At 43.5% G+C, this 13,863-nt stretch overlaps 1 protein-coding gene across 2 annotated transcripts in view; it reads left to right on the top strand.

Moving 5' to 3' along the window:
• LOC139536324 (collagen alpha-1(II) chain) overlaps positions 1–13,863 on the top strand; it is a 76,152-nt gene that overhangs the window by 11,461 nt on the left and 50,828 nt on the right. For both annotated transcript variants that reach the window (XM_071336763.1, XM_071336762.1), the window contains 4 exons: positions 2,806–2,907; positions 6,359–6,436; positions 9,210–9,254; positions 10,843–10,896. In XM_071336763.1, coding sequence (XP_071192864.1) covers positions 2,806–2,907; positions 6,359–6,436; positions 9,210–9,254; positions 10,843–10,896 — 279 coding nt within the window. The remainder of the gene's footprint in view (positions 1–2,805; positions 2,908–6,358; positions 6,437–9,209; positions 9,255–10,842; positions 10,897–13,863) is intronic.

Genomic DNA, 13,863 nt, shown 5'->3' with positions numbered 1-13,863 from the left:
AGCAATGCAAGTGTAGAAGCACGGTGGCTCGGAAAAACTCCCTAGAAAGGCCAGAACCTAGGAAGAAACCTAGAGAGGATCCAGGCTATGAGGCCAGGCTATGAGGCTATATGTCTGTCTGTCACAGTGAAGGAGGTTGTTCCTTCAGGTTCTCATTTAATAGAATAGTTTTAATGAGAGATTTTGTGTTTTTGGTTTCATTTAGTCTTGTGTTTGGCCACAAGCTTTGGTTTCATTTAGTCTTGTGTTTGGCCACAAGCTTTGGTTTCATTTAGTCTTGTGTTTGGCCACAAGCTTTGGTTTTATTTAGTCTTGTGTTTGGCACCAGGCTTTGGTTTTATTTAGTCTTGTGTTTGGCCACAAGCTTTGGTTTTATTTAGTCTTGTGTTTGGCCACAAGCTTTGGTTTTATTTAGTCTTGTGTTTGGCACCAGGCTTTGGTTTTATTTAGTATTGTGTTTGGCACCAGGCTTTGGTTTTATTTAGTCTTGTGTTTGGCCACAAGCTTTGGTTTTATTTAGTCTTGTGTTTGGCACCAGGCTTTGGTTTTATTTAGTATTGTGTTTGGCACCAGGCTTTGGTTTTATTTAGTCTTGTGTTTGGCACCAGGCTTTGGTTTTATTTAGTGTCTCGTTGGTTGGTTGTTGTGGATGTGAAACTGGCCCGTTGGTTCATTGTTGTGTCTGTAGTGGATGTGAAACTGTCCCGTTGGTTCATTGTTGTGTCTGTAGTGGATGTGAAACTGGCCCGTTGGTTCATTGTTGTGTCTGTAGTGGATGTGAAACTGGCCCGTTGGTTCATTGTTGTGTCTGTAGTGGATGTGAAACTGGCCCGTTGGTGCATTGTTGTGTCTGTAGTGGATGTGAAACTGGCCCGTTGGTTCATTGTTGTGTCTGTAGTGGATGTGAAACTGGCCCGTAGCATGTTGGCTGGAGTACATTGGTGACATCATGCCATTGGTGACGTCACGCCAACTGCTGCTCACATAGTGACAGACTTGTCTCTTGCTCTGTTGGCTAAAATGGTTGGCTCTGAGTGGCATGTGCACCGTATTTATGCCGCCAATGATTTTACTTACATAACTCTGGTAGATTTATTTGACAGGGGAATGCACCTGATCTCTGTGAATCTGGCAAGTTTAGCTAATAGTCTCTGGCCAGGTGAACAGGTAGTGGTTAGCAACAAGTGCCAGATGTGGAATTGGAATTGGTTTTACTTTCTAAATTGACTGGAATTTTTGTATTTTTTCTCAAAAAATGTTGAATGTAAAATCAGTTGTTTTTTTAAATGAATTTGGAATGGAATTGACCCCAACCCTGGTTATAACACTGGATACATTGTCCTCAGGTCCATCATGTTTTCATCTTTGATAATGGAGATTTTTTAAACTTTTACAATTACTGTTTTTATTCACATTTTCAGTCTACAATTTGCTTTTCCAATTTGGCATTTTTGTATTATTATTTTGTACCTGCTACTATAGAAACATTTGCAATTAAGTCTTTGTTTGCACCGAAATGAAAGAGGAATGAACGCACACAGTGTTGTGAACACATTCCTTGAAGGATCATTTGTCAGAGCATGCAGTGTGGTATGCTGGGTTTCCCAGACGTGTGCTTCGAAACATTTTTACCTGCCAACTTTTTCCTCTTGTTGTTGAATGAGCTACATCTCATCTCCATAACACCTTATTGGGACTACGGATTACGGTGATTAAAGTAACATACCGGTTTAGATTCTACTATTGAGTTTTAATACAAATTTAAGTACATAGACATAACAATCACACGCTTTGACATGAACTGTCTGTAACTCGCAAAGTCAAACATCAATGACTCACAGCAACGGGCTGGTTGACATCATCCTTTGACTGAGGGAAATGTTGGCCAACCCTTCATTTCATGTAGTTATCAGGACGTGTTTGGAAAGGACACAGTTGGTATTAGGTTGCTGTAACAATATCTGCCTGGCCAGGTTGTTAACATGTATCCCAGGTAGTAACATGCCGCAGACTGCATCATGGAATAGAGGCTGTTTACATGCTGTATTTCTGAATTTTTTTTCTCAACATTTTTTGAATGTAAAATCAGTTTTTATTTTTAAATGAATTTATTTTGAATGAATAACGATACAAATTGGTGCTCAGTTGCCAAGTGGGATAGTTTGAAAACAGTTGCCCAAATAATTACTGCAGTGTCCTAAGTGATCAGAATCTGATCCACTGCATATGAGTTCTTCTGGACTTTATCCTATATTCAGACTTTTTCTCAGTAAAGTACATTTAGCCTAGATTGTCCTTTCTCTTCTGGTGACTGTAGTTTTAGCTGATGGCATGGGACTACACTGTGCAGAGTAGCAGCACCTACATATCTGGAAATAGTCGTTTTGAAAACAAAATGGCACCTACTGTACCTCTCTAAGACAACTGTCAATGGACATGATTATTGTCTCACGTTGCTGATGGGCAGTTTCATGTACCTGACTTGACATTTTCATCTGAAGTATAGGATTACCACACGTTTTTTTTTTCTTTACAATTTTTGTGGGATTGTATTATATTTAATCTTCCCCTTGTCAATCAACTTATTTATACTGTGACTGCCAAGGAAATTGATTTATTTGATGTTGAAGTGACAGCGTTCAAAGTTCAGTATTTTTATTGTCCATTTAAGATAGAATTTGAAAGAAATATAAAAGCTTTCGAGGAAGATACCCGATTGAGATGACATGCTATTTCTACTCCCAATTTATTCGTATGGATTTGAGGAATAATTAATCTAACTCCTCTCTCTGTCTCCCGTCTCAGGGCAGTCCCGGGCCCCGTGGCAGAGATGGCGAGCCTGGTACCCCTGGTAACCCCGGCCCACCCGGACCCTCAGGACCTAACGGACCTCCCGGCCTTGGAGGAGTAAGTATCTCTGCAGAAAAATCTGAAATAGCAGTTTGTGGTGCTATAGTCCCAAAATATATCAATGTGTAAAAGGGAAAGCACATGCAGAGAGCAAAATGGACGTGCTTTCCTCTTTTATGGATCATGGAGGTGTATCTCAAAATGACAAGGAGTTGGCTAGCTAATTCTATCAATAAAGACTTTGGGGTTGAAAATGGGAAGTGAAAGGGTGTAATATTGAAAGGGCGTAATAGTGAAATGGTGTAATATTGAAATGGTGTAATAGTGAAAGGGTGTAATATTGAAATGGTGTAATAGTGAAAGGGTGTAATATTGAAAGGGTGTAATAGTGAAATGGTGTAATAGTGAAAGGGCGTAATAGTGAAATGGTGTAATATTGAAATGGTGTAATAGTGAAAGGGTGTAATATTGAAAGGGTGTAATAGTGAAATGGTGTAATAGTGAAAGGGCGTAATAGTGAAATGGTGTAATCGTGAAAGGGTGTAATATTGAAAGGGTGTAATAGTGAAATGGTGTAATAGTGAAATGGTGTAATATTGAAAGGGCGTAATAGTGAAATGGTGTAATATTGAAAGGGTGAAATAGTGAAAGGGTGTAATAGTGAAATGGTGTAATACTGAAATGGTGTAATATTGAAAGGGCGTCATAGTGAAATGGTGTAATAGTGAAAGGGCGTAATAGTGAAAGGGCGTAATAGTGAAATGGTGTAATATTGAAAGGGCGTAATAGTGAAATGGTGTAATAGTGAAAGGGCGTAATAGTGAAAGGGCGTAATAGTGAAATGGTGTAATAGTGAAATGGTGTGATAGTGAAAGGGTGTAATAGGGAAATGGTGTAATAGTGAAATGGTGTAATAGTGAAATGGTGTAATATTGAAAGGGTGTAATACTGAAAGGTTGTGATAGAGAAAGGGTGTAATATTGTGAGATGTTTTGCACAGAAGAACTAGGCAAAGAAACGGCGGTATAGTGTAGAATGGTGGGATAGAGAGAGACACGGTGGAATGCTTTTCATTCCTGGTGAGAGAAGAGGGGAGGAAGGAGGGAGAGAAAGAGGGAGGTGACTAGACAGGAGGTAGCATGATAGATTTGGGGAAGGGGAGAAGAGGGGAGGAGAGGAAGGAGGGAAGGGGAGGAGAGGAAGGAGGGGAGGAGATGGGAGAAGAGCAAGGGGAGGAAAGGGGAGAAGAGAGGAGGGGCTTTGAAGAAAACACAAGGAGATATTTGGTGAAGGAGAAAGATGAAAATAGTTATTGTACACCCCTCCCTGTCTCTACTGTTGTTGATCTGGTATCTATCCCCTCTACCATCTACTGCTGTTGATCTGGTATCCATCCCCTCTACCATCTACTGTTGTTGATCTGGTATCCATCCCCTCTACCATCTACTGTTGATCTGGTATCCATCCCCTCTACCATCTACTGCTGTTGATCTGGTATCCATCCCCTCTACCATCTACTGCTGTTGATCTGGTATCCATCCCCTCTACCATCTACTGCTGTTGATCTGGTATCCATCCCCTCTACCATCTACTGTTGATCTGGTATCCATCCTCTCTACCATCTACTGCTGTTGATCTGGTATCCATCCCCTCTACCATCTACTGCTGTTGATCTGGTATCCATCCCCTGTACCATCTACTGTTGATCTGGTATCCATCCCCTCTACCATCTACTGTTGATCTGGTATCCATCCCCTCTACCATCTACTGTTGATCTGGTATCCATCCCCTCTACCATCTACTGCTGTTGATCTGGTATCCATCCCCTCTACCATCTACTGTTGATCTGGTATCCATCCCCTCTACCATCTACTGCTGTTGATCTGGTATCCATCCCCTCTACCATCTACTGTTGATCTGGTATCCATCCCCTCTACCATCTACTGCTGTTGATCTGGTATCCATCCCCTCTACCATCTACTGTTGATCTGGTATCCATCCCCTCTACCATCTACTGCTGTTGATCTGGTATCCATCCCCTCTACCATCTACTGTTGATCTGGTATCCATCCCCTCTACCATCTACTGCTGTTGATCTGGTATCCATCCCCTCTACCATCTACTGTTGATCTGGTATCCATCCCCTCTACCATCTACTGTTGATCTGGTATCCATCCCCTCTACCATCTACTGTTGATCTGGTATCCATCCCCTCTACCATCTACTGTTGATCTGGTATCCATCCCCTCTACCATCTACTGTTGATCTGGTATCCATCCCCTCTACCATCTACTGCTGTTGATCTGGTATCCATCCCCTCTACCATCTACTGTTGATCTGGTATCCATCCCCTCTACCATCTACTGCTGTTGATCTGGTATCCATCCCCTCTACCATCTACTGTTGATCTGGTATCCATCCCCTCTACCATCTACTGCTGTTGATCTGGTATCCATCCCCTCTACCATCTACTGCTGTTGATCTGGTATCCATCCCCTCTACCATCTACTGTTGATCTGGTATCCATCCCCTCTACCATCTACTGCTGTTGATCTGGTATCCATCCCCTCTACCATCTACTGCTGTTGATCTGGTATCCATCCCCTCTACCATCTACTGTTGATCTGGTATCCATCCCCTCTACCATCTACTGTTGATCTGGTATCCATCCCCTCTACCATCTACTGCTGTTGATCTGGTATCCATCCCCTCTACCATCTACTGTTGATCTGGTATCCATCCCCTCTACCATCTACTGCTGTTGATCTGGTATCCATCCCCTCTACCATCTACTGTTGATCTGGTATCCATCCCCTCTACCATCTACTGCTGTTGATCTGGTATCCATCCCCTCTACCATCTACTGTTGATCTGGTATCCATCCCCTCTACCATCTACTGCTGTTGATCTGGTATCCATCCCCGCTACCATCTACTGCTGTTGATCTGGTATCCATCCCCTCTACCATCTACTGCTGTTGATCTGGTATCCATCCCCTCTACCATCTACTGTTGATCTGGTATCCATCCCCTCTACCATCTACTGTTGATCTGGTATCCATCCCCTCTACCATCTACTGCTGTTGATCTGGTATCCATCCCCTCTACCATCTACTGCTGTTGATCTGGTATCCATCCCCTCTACCATCTACTGTTGATCTGGTATCCATCCCCTCTACCATCTACTGTTGATCTGGTATCCATCCCCTGTACCATCTACTGTTGTCGCACAGACAGAGACACACTGATGCTGTTTAGTCATGCTGTTTAGTCATGCTGTTTAGTCATGCTGTTTAGTCATGCTGTTTAGTCATGCTGTTTAGTCATGCTGTTTAGTCATGCTGTTTAGTCATGCTGTTTAGTCATGCTGTTTAGTCATGCTGTTTAGTCATGCTGTGCGGACTGAGAGTAGACTACCATGACAGATATATTACTGTTATGACGAGAGTGTTCAAATATGTTTGTGGTCATATTACAGTGTCTTATGGATGCCATTTGTCTTCCAACAGAACTTTGCTGCTCAGATGGCTGGAGGATTTGACGAGAAGGCTGGCGGAGCACAGATGGGCGTGATGCAAGGACCAATGGTGAGAGAGATTATGAGAAACATCATAACACTCTAATCCTGGCGGCATTTTACCAGTTTTCTCCTATCGTCTTCGGAGTAGTATCGTTTCCCAGGTTCTATAGGTTCTCCTGTGGGATGCAAAACAAATGCAAGAATGTCACGTCTGGTCTGCTCTGACTAATGCTTAGGTGACTGGGTATCAGAGTGACTTAACACCCTCCTATGGAGCATCCAGAATTTGGTTTGGACCAACACCCTCCTATGGAGTGTACCAGGGTTTAGTTTGGTGCAAACAGACTTGGTCTTCATTAGTACATTTTTTTGAGCTTACTGAAACTCCAACGAGCTGGCTGGCATCTGGCATCACATCCATCTGGCATCACATCCATCTGGCATCACCTCCAGCTGGCATCACATCCAGCTGGCATCACCTCCAGCTGGCATCACCTCCAGCTGGCATCAGATCCAGCTGGCATCAGTTCCAGCTGGCATCACCTCCAGCTGGCATCACATCCAGCTGGCATCACATCCAGCTGGCATCACATCCAGCTGGCATCACCTCCAGCTGGCTTCAGATCCAGCTGGCATCAGTTCCAGCTGGCATCACATCCAGCTGGCATCACCTCCAGTCTCTCAGCCAGAGGGAAAAGAAGAGCACACTCACTAGGAGCTATTTTGGTTTGCAAACTCCAAAACAAGCAGCGCTCGACTGGCTGCTCCCACAGCGAGATTTTGGCTGGCTGGCTGGCTGGCTGGCTGGTGGAGCTGAAGTCTGAGACCCAGTCACCACTGTGGATTGTACCCCATTAGAGACCTGTGGAGAGGGGAGGTGGTGTTGACTCTTCACTGAGAGTCAACCCCCTACGTCTCTACCTACACCCCCTGGTCCCTAACACAGCGTCTTCACTGAGAGTCAACCCCCTACGTCTCTACCTACACCCCCTGGTCCCTAACACAGCGTCTTCACTGAGAGTCAAGCCCCAACGTCTCTACCTACACCCCCTGGTCCCTAACACAGCGTCTTCACTGAGAGTCAAGCCCCAACGTCTCTACCTACACCCCCTGGTCCCTAACACAGCATCTTCACTGAGAGTCAAGCCCCAACGTCTCTACCTACACCCCCTGGTCCCTAACACAGCGTCTTCACTGAGAGTCAACCCCCAACGTCTCTACCTACACCCCCTGGTCCCTAACACAGTGTCTTCACTGAGAGTCAAGCCCCAACGTCTCTACCTACACCCCCTGGTCCCTAACACAGCGTCTTCACTGAGAGGCAGTGGGCCACACCACCCAAACACACACACACATACAGTCCCCAAACACACACACACACAGAATCCAAACATTCACCCACACTCCGCCTACGAATGGACATAGAGCACCATTGATAAGCCGCTAGTCCGTTGCGGCGGTGGATTTGTCCTCGGTGCGCCCTGCTGAAAAGATGACTTTCATTCCCTTCCTGTCAGTAACTGCTCTGTGCTGCCTCAGGGACGTTTGCTTTGGCTGCTGCCTTGCATTTCTCCACTATAATCAGTCTAAACACCAACACTATGAATACTGTGTTATAGAGAGCATAAAAGGTTGTCTCACTGTTGTCCAAGTGCCCTTTCATGAGTGGAGGAGTGGAAATCATGTGTTTTAAAAAAACGTCTTCGTTTTTCTTAGAGAGAAAGTCTAGGCTGCAACTGAAATGCCACCCTATTCCCTTTATAGTGGACTATTTCTCCCCTACTTAGTGCACTGCTTTTGCCCAGTACCCATAGATCTCTGGTCATAAGTAGTACACTATGCCGGGAATAGTGTGTGATTTCAGATGCAAGCCCTCGACATTCTCACTAAACTCCAGATCAGGTACATTTTCTCATCGTCTTGTCTTTGGTCATGTAATGATTTTCTCTGTGTGACAGATTTGGCCTGTATAGAATGTGAAACGTCTCTCTGAGCTCTGAGTGTCAATGCACGATGACGTTGAGCTGACAAGAGTATTACACCTGCTGATAAGACAAGTCTTTATAAACCGGAGGAGATTAACGTTAGATCAGTGAGCAGCGCAAGGATTACGTTGAGGATTTCACCCACTGCTTTTATGATCTTATTAAGGAAGAAACAAGGTGGCTACCGTAGGGCTCAAGCCTCCAATTCAGAGTACAACACTTCTGGCCCTGACCTCTGAACTACAGAGAGAGAGAGAGGGGGGGGGGGGGGGGAGAGAGAAAGAGAGAGGGAGAGAGAAAGAGAGAGAGAAAACAGAGAGGGAGAGCAAAAGAGAGAGAACGAGAGAGAGAAAACAGAGGGAGAGAGAAAGAGAGGGAGAGAAAGAGAGGGAGAGAAAGAGAGAGGTAGAAAAAGAGAGAAAGAGTCTGAATGTGGAATTCCAAAACGATGTATGGTTCTGACAGGCAGGAGGCAGACAGGAGACAGGCAGGAGACAGGCAGGAGGCAGACAGGAGGCAGGCAGGAGGCAGACAGGAGACAGGCAGGAGACAGGCAGGTAGCAGACAGGAGGCAGGCAGGAGGCAGGCAGGCAGGAGGCAGACGGGAAACAGGCTAATGAGTTTGTGTTGCTGGGGGAAGAAGCCAATAATATGTTTTCTAACACAAGAGAAGAGAGAAGTTCAAGTGGGAAAACACACGTCTATCTCTTCCCCCTCCATTCTGAAATATGTCAAAGTTCATTATGAAAATGAGAAACTAACATATTTTTTAACGTTGAGTTGTTTGAAGGTTGGTTGAGGTTGTGATTATGTTGTTATTATCTAACGTCTCGTCTGTCTCTCTTTCTCCCCCAGGGCCCTATGGGTCCTCGAGGGCCACCTGGCCCCTCTGGAGCTCCTGTAAGTACCTGCAAATAAACACATACACACACATGCGCACATACACACACTCCCGGCTACAAGCCCTGAAAGTTATAACCTTATATAACACTGGGTACTGTAGATGCTCTTAATGTAGATGCTCACAACCACCTTTAGTTCAGCCCAGAGCCATTTATAAATATATAATCATATACAGATATACAGTCTACTGGTACATTATGATATGACTGTGGTTCTTCACAGTAGTTTGTCCTGAGTTGAATTATTAGTCAGTAGTCTAGTTCTCTTCATGCTGAATGTGTATAGGTGAAGGCCTGAATCAAACAGTGAATGAATACATGACGGGAAACTAATACAGAGAGTCTATAGCATAACGTAAACACAGAGTAGACTTTAGATAGGGTTACTATGGTTACTGCACACAGCAGAATGGTTATGGTTACTGCATAGCAATCAATCAAATCAATCACATTTATTTATAAAGCCCTTCTTACATAAGCCGATGTCACAAAGTGCTGTACAGAAACCCGGCCTAAAACCCTAAACAGCAAGCAATGCACGTGTAGAACACAGAGAAGACATTATTCCACACACTCTAGGTTTATTTGTTCCTGTGCTGCATTCCCTTCCAGAGGAGGAAGATGGCATTGAATACCTTCTTGTCCCAGCTGCAAGCTGCAGGGGTTTATCCTACCGCAGACAGACAGACAGACAGACAGACAGACAGACAGACAGACAGACAGACAGACAGACAGACAGACAGACAGACAGACAGACAGACAGACAGACAGACAGACATGCAGCGCAGCACCTGACAATATACCTTTCATAGAGCTCGGTGGGCCATTCCCCTCAGCAACGCAAGAACTGGGTTCAAATAGTATTCAAAGTGTTTCAAATACTGTAAACATTTGCTTGAGTCTGCCTGGAGAGCCAGATGGATGGGGATTACAGTTTTGCGACTATTCTATTAGTCCCATTGCTCCAGGCAATCGTAGCTAAAGTACTTGAAAGAGATCAAATCCTATTTGAACCCATGTATGTTCCTAAGCCCTCCACCCACAGCCCCTCAGCTCAGCACCTCTCCTACCTCTCCTCTAAAGTCGTTCAAGTGGAAGGTATTGCCAGCCAGCCAGCCAGCCAGGGGACATGACTGAGCATGAAGCCCATGATTTGGGGAACCACTACATTCCCCCCCCCCCCACCCTCGTCTTGGTAGAGACACGGCCCCTGGAGGGGAATAGGAGAACACTCGGATTTGGTGTGATTTGATATTGCTGTGGTATTTGGAGTTAGCTGAGTAAAAAGATAGCATACCCATAGTAGAGGATATCACATGCTATCTCTACTCAAACTTACTCTTGAGGAATTCTAAACTAGTGAGTCCATCATAGATCAGTTATTGTTGTACTTTTACCATACTTTTAGGTTTATCAAAAACAACAGTGTATATTTTAAACCTCCTGTAGTCCTTACAGTAATATCAGCTAAGAAATCAAAGGGAATATTACACGTTATTAAAAGACCAATAGCCATCTAAGGTCATCAGGTTCACTTCACAGACGTCTCTAATCTGCCCTCTCTATTCTATTCTCTTCTATCCCAGGGCCCACAAGGTTTCCAAGGCAACCCCGGAGAGGCTGGAGAGCCCGGATCAGCTGTAAGTATCCCATAATAGTTACCCACAGTGTGAGGGCATTTTCAACTACCCTCTTCCTCATACACACACACTAAAGCAGACACACACACACACACATACACACACACACATACACACACACAGACACATACACACTCACACACAAACAAATATACACACACACGGAAACTGTAAGCTATGAGGACATATTGAGGGCTAACCTAGGGTTGGAACCAGTTCAAGGAACAGAACCAAAAACCGGAAAATAACTAAATTATTTGAGAAATAGAACCCGAACCGAAAAACAAAAGTGATCTATACTGTTCCGGAATATAAACGTTATTTTAAAAGCAATTGAACGTTCTTTTATGTTCCAAGCATTTTTTTCCATTCACAGAAAAATCACAACAAAGCGCCTATGCAAAGCCCTCACTCTGAGACTTATGTCGCATTCACGTGCCATTCGGAATTAGGAAACTCCAAAATGTTTGACTTGCTAACTGGTTTAACTGCGGCACGTGTATAACTACAACCAGTTAGCAAGTCTAACATTTCAGAGTTCCTACTAGCACATGAACACAGCATTATTCCAGCTTCCGCCTGCCAGCTGGAAATCTTTACCAGTGGGTGTGCATGTAGGCTACCTGCCCCTCCCCTCTGAAGCCTAGGTTACTGTAGCCTAGGTTACTGTAGCCTAAGTTACTGTAACCTAGGTTACTGTATCCTACTGATGACATTACAAATGTAATTCAGATATTTGGGAGAGATGTTTAATTAGAAAATAATGGATTTACTTTTTCAATGCTAGTTAAGGATACTATAGTTATCACGTTTCACATTGGATTTATTAACTACAAAAAGGTAAGACGTGTTTTTAGTTATAGTGCTGCTCTGCACACCGAAGCTTGTTAGCTTGTTGCTCTGGTACAACGTTAAACCAACTCGGAAGTTCAAACAGCGGTGGCCGCTGATTGGCTGAATACCCTGGTGCGAGGTGGTTGTTGTCAACAAAGCAGCATGACAGAATTATGATGCTAAGTTTTCAAACCGCTAGTTTCTTTGAGAAGATATATAAATCAACCTGTGCATTTAAACAACAACGTAAATACACCTATTTCACTTTTTCATGTCAAAATCCAAATGACCACTGCTGCCACTGTTTTGAACAGATTAGATTATACTATATACTAATGAACGAGTGCACCAGGGATAATACAATCATTTAATTTAATCTATATTTAACTAGGCAAGTTTGTTAAGAACAAATTCTTATTTACAATGATAGCCTACCCCGACCAAACCCTCCCCTAACCCGGACGACGCTGGGCCAATTGTGCGCTGGACTATGGGACTCCCGATCTCGGCCGGGATCAAACCCAGGTCTGTAGTGATGCCTCTAGCACTACGATGCAGTGCCTTAGACCACTGCGCCACTTGGAAGAAATTAGAAACTACTGACTAAGTGAAAACACATTATCTAACTGGGGATAGCTAGCTAACATAACGTCACGAAGCATTATCTAACTGGGGATAGCTAGCTAACATAACGTCACAAGCATTATCTAACTGGGGATAGCTAGCTAACATAACGTCACGAAGCATTATCTAACTGGGGATAGCTAGCTAACATAACGTCACAAGCATTATCTAACTGGGGATAGCTAGCTAACATAATGTCACAGAGCATTATCTAACTGGGGATAGCTAGCTAACATAACGTCACAAAGCATTATCTAACTGGTGAAAGCTAGCTAGCATAATGTCACAGAGCATTATCTAACTCGGGATAGCTAGCTAACATAACGTCACAAAGCATTATCTAACTGGGGATAGCTAGCTAACATAACGTCACAAAGCATTATCTAACTGGTGATAGCTAGCTAACATAATATCCCAAAGCATTATCTAACTAGGGATAGCTAGCTAACATAACGTCACAAAGCATTATCTAACTGGGGATAGCTAGCTAACATAATGTCACAAAGCATTATCTAACTGGGGATAGCTAGCTAACATAATGTCACAAAACATTATCTAACTGGGGATAGCTAGCTAACATAACGTCACAAAGCATTATCTAACTGGTGATAGCTAGCTAACATAATGTCACAAAACATTATCTAACTGGGGATAGCTAGCTAACATAACGTCACAAAGCATTATCTAACTGGTGATAGCTAGCTAACATAATGTCACTAAGCATTATCTAACTGGGGATAGCTAGCTAACATAACGTCACTAAGCATTATCTAACTGGGGAAAGCTAGCTAACATAACGTCACAAAGCATTATCTAACTGGGGAAAGCTAGCTAACATAACGTCACAAAACATTATCTAACTGGGGATAGCTAGCTAACATAACGTCACAAAGCATGATGCGCTAGCCAGGTAACTTTCATTCTGAAATTACTTCATATTTCTGAGTTAGTCAGACTTTAGTTTAAAAAGACTTGAAATTGGTATGGGAGCTAACTAGCTAGAAAGCTAGTGGTTGGCTATATACATTTACACATTCCATGAATTATGTTATATATATACTTTTTTTACCAAACTTTTTTCTTTTTTTGGGACCCCCCCAAAACAATGGGACCAATCACAAGTGGGGTGCCGCCCTTAACGCCCGAATGTGCAAGCCGCCACTGCGTTCAAAGACATTCAAAGTTCGTCCATAGATGTCCTTCCTCTGTAGGTATAATTCTGTGGGCCTAATTCAGATAATGCATGTGATAACAAGATGCCCAGCGCTTACAAGGCATGCTTCATTCATGCTCTTTCCTCCTCGCATTAAAAATGTCAGTTGCATCTCCCGCCCTACATTGTGACTGTCAGCACAGTGTGTATGTTTGTCTTTCATTATGATTAAACCATACTGTTACGGCGAAATATAATTAGCTGTTAATAACTCCTAAATAGATTAAATCGCTTACCCACTCCCTAGCAAGATGCTCTATCCACACTGATTGGTAATTTAATGTCACAATAATGTA

The sequence above is a fragment of the Salvelinus alpinus genome, chromosome 12 (assembly GCF_045679555.1).
Source record: "Salvelinus alpinus chromosome 12, SLU_Salpinus.1, whole genome shotgun sequence".
NCBI classification, from domain to species: Eukaryota; Metazoa; Chordata; class Actinopteri; order Salmoniformes; family Salmonidae; genus Salvelinus; species Salvelinus alpinus.
Note: the sequence above shows the minus strand (reverse complement) of the source record. Positions and strands in the feature narration are given on the sequence as shown.